The 7,500-nt window shown below is 39.6% G+C and overlaps 2 protein-coding genes across 2 annotated transcripts in view; one reads left to right on the top strand and one right to left on the bottom strand.

Annotated features, from left to right (window-relative positions):
* Positions 1-1,508, bottom strand: part of LOC128354697 (ras-related protein Ral-B-like) — an 8,112-nt gene extending 6,604 nt beyond the window's left edge. Inside the window, exon 1 of the mRNA XM_053314874.1 lies at positions 1,406-1,508. The gene's annotated coding sequence lies outside the window, so the exon portion shown is untranslated. The remainder of the gene's footprint in view (positions 1-1,405) is intronic.
* Positions 1,509-6,049: 4,541 nt separating this feature from the next.
* Positions 6,050-6,513, top strand: LOC128354698 (inhibin beta B chain-like). Its single transcript, XM_053314875.1, has one exon. It carries the CDS (start codon positions 6,050-6,052, stop codon positions 6,449-6,451), a length of 402 nt encoding a protein of 133 aa, XP_053170850.1. The 3' UTR covers positions 6,452-6,513.
* The last annotated feature ends 987 nt before the right edge of the window (positions 6,514-7,500 follow it).

Here is a 7,500-nt window from a genome sequence, read left to right as displayed (position 1 = left end):
TTGAACACAAACAGAAAGAGTCTCTAACAGGTTTCAGAATAAATGAGGTGTGAATGAAACATCACATTTAGACTCAACGAGAGAAAGAAATCCATGTTCTATGTTATCAAAGAGGAAGGAAAAGCTAAGACAATAGCACTTTCTGGGTGTTTGAAATATACTTTATCAGGATCAAACTGCTTTTAAACTCATTCATTATGTTCTAATGTGTTTAAATATGAACATGTGTGATGATATAAAACATGAGAGGAGCACATAGAGGTAAAGCCTGATTTATGTCAGGGGTAGATTTAAACTACATCACTCATAATACTGCAGTACTTTATACTGTAGTACTTTATACTGTAATACTTCATACTGCAATACCTCCTACTGTAATAGTTCATACTGTAGTACTTTAAATTGTAATACTTTATACTGTAGTACTTCATACTGCAAAACTTTATATTGTAGTACTTCATACTGTAATACTGCATACTGTGATACTTCATACTGTAATACTTCATACTGTAATACTTTATATTGTAATACTTTATAGTGTAGTGCTTTAAAGTGTAGTACTTTATATTGCAATACTTTATACTGCGATACTTTTCACTGTAATACTTCATACTGTAGTACTGTCTACTGTAAGTCCCCCCCAAAAACAGTTAAAGAGATGCAGTGTTTGGTTAGAAGAGTGTTTTAAGGGTCTTAATCTGCTTTTACTTCTGCTCTAATGTGTTTAAATAAGAAGATAAGTGAAGATATAAAGCATGAGAGGAGCACACAGAGGTGTTGGGGGGCAGATTTAAGCACTCAGGCAGAGAGGGTCAGGTGGGTTCAGGCCTTCTGATAAAGATAAAGCGCCACTGTAAATACTCTACTGTAGAGAAGGAGGTGGAACAAAAACAAACCCACTTGTCTTTGACCTTTTCCCAGCTCGCTATTAAATGCGGGCTGAGCCTCCAAGGACAACAACGTGAGGGTGAAACTTTAAATAAACACTGTGACAACACGGAGCTAAGAGTTTAAAAACATACTGGAAATAAATGTGCAATATGTCTGTTAGCACTCAAAGAGGAACTATGATTGATAATGTCAACACACACACAGTTGCAGCTTCCTCTCTGCAGGAACCAGCTGACACTTTCTACACTAAACAGAACACTTCTGCGTTTCCCTAAGTCCCGCCTTCTCCCCTGAGCAGGAGCGGCGCTGATTGGTCGGAGCCACGATTCGAACGCCTCGCCGTGGAACGCCATTGGCTTAGAGCACCTGTCACTCACCGCAACAACAGATAGCTTAAAAAGTGAGAGATAACCGTCGTTCCCTCAGGGGGGGAATCCGACAAAAATGGCGTTAAAACGAGTCAAAGCAGCGCGAAAACTGTGTTAAAGTAGCGTAAACAACAACGTTAACTTACCTGCTAACGTCTTAATGTGCTGTTCAGTCAGGAATCCGCCATAAAGCAACACAAACACAACTTTAACAACTTAAGCAGGAGACTGTTTCTGCCCCACCTTAGCCCGCACTCAGCCGAAGATTGTATCTGTAGCGGCGGCTGACAGGAAGTCTCACTCCTCGCGCTGAAACTGAAACACGACACCGCTCCGAAACTCAGGGCGCCACAAGCGTAGCTGTAACCATGACGACGCGGTTAACCGTTAACACGAAATACTGGCTAAAAACACACTTTTTAAAACTTTTTACCGATTAAAAATGTTTTAAAATAGATCGTTTAACTCAGACTTTGATTTTTCGACTGGAATATATTCGGTCAAGCGGGTCAAGTTTGGAGAAAACTAGACGAGCTCTGGAAAAAAGGAGCAGAGTGAGACTTCTCGCCGTTTCTGTAGCTCTCAGGAATGAGGCAGATAACATTTACAGGATGTGACGTCACGGAATTCCTCGTGTATATTTATCTGTTTGTTTATTTATTTAATTTGTCACAAAAAATGTTAAATACATAAGTACAAAATTACACATTTATCTTTCTGTAAACATGAACTGTAATTTAGACCAATTAAAATGTATTTATATCTCAAATATAACTCAAACAGATTTACTTTTAGTTTTATTTTAACAGTTTGTCACTTATAATATCTGTAATACTGCATACTACATCACTATAATACTGCAGTACTTTTACTGTAATACTGCATACTACATCACTATAATACTGCAGTACTTTTACTGTAATACTGTATACTACATCACTATAATACTGCAGTACTTTTACTGTAATACTGCATACTACATCACTATAATACTGCAGTACTTTTACTGTAATACTGTATACTACATCACTATAATACTGCAGTACTTTTACTGTAATACTGCATACTACATCACTATAATACTGCAGTACTTTTACTGTAATACTGCATACTACATCACTATAATACTGCAGTACTTTTACTGTAATACTGCATACTACATCACTATAATACTGCAGTACTTTTACTGTAATACTGCATACTACATCACTCATAATACTGCAGTACTTTTACTGTAATACTGCATACTACATCACTATAATACTGCAGTACTTTTACTGTAATACTGCATACTACATCACTATAATACTGCAGTACTTTTACTGTAATACTGCATACTACATCACTCATAATACTGCAGTACTTTTACTGTTATACTGCATACTACATCACTCATAATACTGCAGTACTTTTACTGTAATACTGCATACTACATCACTCATAATACTTTTACTGCAGTAGGATTTTTCATGCAGTACTTTTACTTATAATAAAGTATTTTTATGACTGTATTAGTACTTTTACTGCAGTTAAAGGATGTGAATATTCTTCCATCACTAGTCAGGAACATCTCAGCGTAACATAATCGTAACCTTCCTGTCGTCCTCCCGGGTCAAATTGACCCCATCTCTTTTGACTGTTCCTTCTTTCCTTCCTTCCTTCCTCACTTCCTTCCTTGCCTTCTTCCTTCCTTCCTTCCTCGCTTCCTTCCTTCCTCAATTCCTTCCTTGCCTTCTTCCTTCCCTCCTCCCTTCCTTCCCCCTCCCTCCTTTCCTTCCTTCCTCACTTCCTTCCTTGCCTTCTTCCTTCCCTCCTTCCTTTCCCCCCCTCCCTCCTTTCCTTCCTTCTTCTTCCTTTCCTTCCTCCTTTCCTTCCTCCCTCCCTTCCTACCTTCCTTCCTTCCCCCCTCCCTCCTTTCCTTCCTTCTTCCTCCTTTCCTTCCTTCCTTCATTCCTTGCCTTCTTCCTTCCCTCCTTTCTTCCTTCCCCCTCACTCCTTTCCTTCCTTCTTCCTCCTTTCCTTCCTTCTTCTTCCTTCCCCCTCCCTCCTTTCCTTCCTTCTCCCTCCTTTCCTTCCTTCCTTCCTTCCTTCCTTCCTCCCTCCCTCCTTTCCTTCCTTATTCCTCCTTTCCTTCCTTCCTCCCTTCCTTTATCCCTTCCTTCCTTTCTTCCTTGACCTGAGCACAACAGGAGGGTTAACATTAAATTGATTTAAGAGGAAAATAAAGACTTTTTTTTGTTCATACATGCAGTTCCAGTATTTGGACGAAAGATGGCGCCATTTCATTACTTTGTGCTCAGAAGCAGAATCTGTAGCTGCACTGAATGAAACAAACCTCTCTGATTAAACCTTCAAAAAAAATTCAAAAGAAGATGAAAAGTGAGCAGGAAGGTCTTGTGGTCTCATTTTACGCACATTTCCTCTCAAATGCATCCTGACACGTTGAGCATGTGAGGAATCTGTAAGAAGCCTCAGCCTCAGCCTCCACAGAGCAGCATGTGTTATTAATCCATGTCAGGATGAGTCCAAGCTAACTCATGTGAGCTGTTCCTTCTTTCCTCCCTCCCTCCCTCCCTCCCTCCCTCCCTCCCTCCCTTCCTTCCTTCTTTCCTTCCTTCCTTCCTTCTGTCCGTCCTTCCTCCCTTTCTTCCTCCCTTCTTTCCTTCCTTCCTTCCCTCCATCTGTCCTTCCTTCCTTCCTTTTTCCTTCCTCACTTCCTTCCTTGCCTTCTTCCTTCCTTACTCCTTCCTTCCTTCCTTCCTTCCTTCCTTCCTTCCTTCCTTCCTTCCTTCCCTCCTTCCTTCCTTCCCTCCTCCCATGTGAGGAATCTGTAAGAAGCCTCAGCCTCAGCCTCCACAGAGCAGCATGTGTTATTAATCCATGTCAGGATGAGTCCAAGCTAACTCATGTGAGCTCAGGATGAAGAAGAAGAAGAAGAAGAAGAAACCGGGTCATGTGAGGAGAAACGCAGCCTGACCTGTTTTTACACTTGTTGTTGTTTTTATTGTTGTATGATAATCACCAGCTGGAGGTCAAAGGTCAGCGCGTCTCTGCTGCCATGACGACGAGCTGATTTGGTTTGTTTTTACTAACAAATGTAGTCGGACTCTGCTCATTAATGTGACTGCTGAGTTTGACTAGAGAGGCTCAGACTGTTTGCATCTAGTTTAGTTCAAATGCACAAACTCAACTTATAAAGCAACATGAATGAAGACATAGTTTTGGACACATTTCAACAAACTACCTTTAAAAAATCAACCTTTTTAAGCCTTTTAAAGCATATAAACTCAGTATAGAGCTTCACAAACACTGTAAATCAATATCAAAGTAAAGCATCAATGATATAACCTTGTTTTGGAGATTTATAAAAACTTAAAATGCTCAAATTCAACATATAAACCAACATGAATGAAGCTAATCTTTAAGTTCTAACTTATAATGGAATATTTGATACTTTTTTTAATACAAAATGAACTGCAGCTATACTTCTGAATGATAATAAAGAGGGTTTAATGTTTATTTAGTGACTCTTTAGGATTTATTATTATATTAAATCCATTTTTTTTGGAGGTAAAGCCTTAAACAGCTCATATTAAAGCTTCATTAAACACTGATTAAGGTTTTTTTATTATGATTTATTCAGAAGTTTGAGACTAAACATGACACAAAATGAACTATTTGATACTTCTGAATGATGAAAAAAGTGTTTTTAATGTTCATTTAGTGACTTTTTAGGATTTATTAATATATTAAATTGAGTTTTTTGGCTCCTATTCCTCCTGATTGATGTGTTTTCTTCTATAAATCACTTTCAGGATGTAATAAAGGATTAATATGAATCCCATCAGGAATAATTCAATGATTCCTCCTCAGGGAGTATTATTAACCCCCCCTCCTCCCCCCTCCCTCCCTCCTCCTCCTCCTCCTCCTCCTCCTTCTCTCTCTCTCTCTCTTCAATGGCTCCTCCCCCCTCACGTTAACCCCCCCTTCCTCCTCCTCCTCCTCCTCCTCCTCCCTCTCTTCTATATAAAAAAGTTTTCAGTGTGTGTCTGCTCCGGAGTCCCAGACTGCCAGAATGGAAACGCTCCTCGATGCTCTGACTGGCACACCTCCTCCTCATCCTCCTCCTCTTCTTCTTCTACTCCTTCTTCTTCTACTCCTTCTTCATCCTCGTCTTGTTAATTGCGCAGGGGCACTCCGGCAGCAGCAGCAGCAGCAGCACAGTGGGAGTCACGAGCAGACACTTTGGAAATCCATTTAAAGAGGAGCAGAGAGGATGAAGAGTCACCTGAGGACCACAATATGATGGATTGAACTTTTTTATATATATATATTTTTTAAAAAAGGAAAAAGATGTGGAATATCTCGGTTTGTGGAATATGATGAAAAGCAGATTTCCAGCTGGGTTGATGCTGATTAATGAAACCATGAAACGTTTTCTGCTTTTTTTGATGCTTTTTGTGTGAAGCTGCTTCAAAACTCTCCAAAAAGTCTCCAAGAAAAAAAAAAAAGAAGAAAAAAAAAAAAAGGGGAATCTCGCTTTTTTTTTTTTTTTTTTAAAGTTTTTTGACAGACATCTGAGAAACACCAAAGACATCTATAGTCTATTATAACGATGTGATAAACACTGACACGCACACACTCACTCACACTCACGCGCACACACACACACATGGGAATAAACTGCACCGACTGGCTTTTTTTTTGTTTTTTTTAAATATACATATTTATGATTTTAACTCTGAGAGAGAGAGAAAAAGAAAAAGTGATTCTAAATCCTCAAACAGAAAATGAGTAGCTGTCTTTTCCGGCTGGCACTGCTCGTGGCTTGCGTCCTCTCCATCCTCTGCACCACCGAGCCTGCACCCGGTACCGGTACCAGCAGCACCAGCACCGGTACCGGAACCAGCACCGGGACCGGCACCGAGGAGCCAGACTCGGGCCGGCTCAACGTGGACTTCCTCGAAGCCGTAAAGAGGCACATACTGAGCAGGTTGCAGATGAGGGAGAGGCCCAACATCACGCACCCGGTCCCTAAAGCGGCCATGGTGACGGCTCTGAGGAAGCTGCACGCGGGGAAGCTGCGCGAGGACGGCCGCGTGGAGATCCCGAACCTGGACGGACACCCGATGAGTAACGAGCTGCAGGAGGAGAGCTCAGAGATCATCAGCTTTGCAGAGAAAGGTGCGTGATGGACATGTTTTCTATGGTTTAAGAGAGAAAGTTGAAGTCTGATTTCAAACCACTTCTACATTTTGCGTTAATTACATTTAAAATAATCAAGAAAATGAAGAAAATGCGTCTTTTTTGTAGAAGAAGTTGCGTTTTCCTGCAGCTTTTACATCCAAATACATCAAATTTAATCCAAATGTCCACTTGTACCAAATCACACATCATCCAGACTCATTTTATCATCATAAAAACACATTTAAAGTGACTTTTTGATTCACTTTAAACGCTCATCTTCACTCTCAGGCTTTAAATTTGAGGCTTTTTTTAAAAGTTTAAATCAATTTTACATTTTTCACTAATTCCCTTTAACCCTTAACTCTTTCCTTTAAACCTAGAGTTCACTTTATGTCATGATATCCGCTCCAAAAACTAAAATCTATTGAACCCATTTCACTTTTAGATCAATTTGTATCACTTATATGAGGTATGTAATGCACAGGCCATCAGATTATGTTATGGTGGCTATAGATACAGGTTGTTCTATGGTTGCTATGGATACAGGTTAATACATAAAATGATAACTTATAGGATAAAGTGTATAAATGAAGAATAAAGGAAGAAATCACTGCTGCTTTTTTTAAATGAGCGCTTTCTTGGTGTGACCTACGAAGGGTTAAAATGACTCAAGTTCAGTCAAGAAAATGAAGAAAATGAAGAAAATGTCACTTTTTTTTGTAGAAGAAGTTGAGTTTTTAAAGGTTTTGTGTGAGAATCCTGCAGAGAGAGACAGAAGAAGCTGCTTTTACATCCAAGAATACATCAAATTTAATCCAAATATCCACTTTTCTCAAATCACACATCATCCAGACGTTAATTCATCATCATAAAAACACATTTAACTCGACTTACTGATTAAATGATGTGCTCAGTCTTTATAGTTATGAGTTGAATCAGGTGTGTGTGTGTGTGTGTGTGTGTGTGTGTGTGAGCGTGTGTGTGTGTGTGTGTGAGCGTGCTGATGTTGAACAGATGTTGAAAACAAAGAGTTGAAATCAGGCCAATGTAAAGC

The sequence above is a fragment of the Scomber japonicus genome, unplaced genomic scaffold (assembly GCF_027409825.1).
Source record: "Scomber japonicus isolate fScoJap1 unplaced genomic scaffold, fScoJap1.pri scaffold_460, whole genome shotgun sequence".
Lineage (NCBI taxonomy): Eukaryota > Metazoa > Chordata > Actinopteri > Scombriformes > Scombridae > Scomber > Scomber japonicus.
Note: the sequence above shows the minus strand (reverse complement) of the source record. Positions and strands in the feature narration are given on the sequence as shown.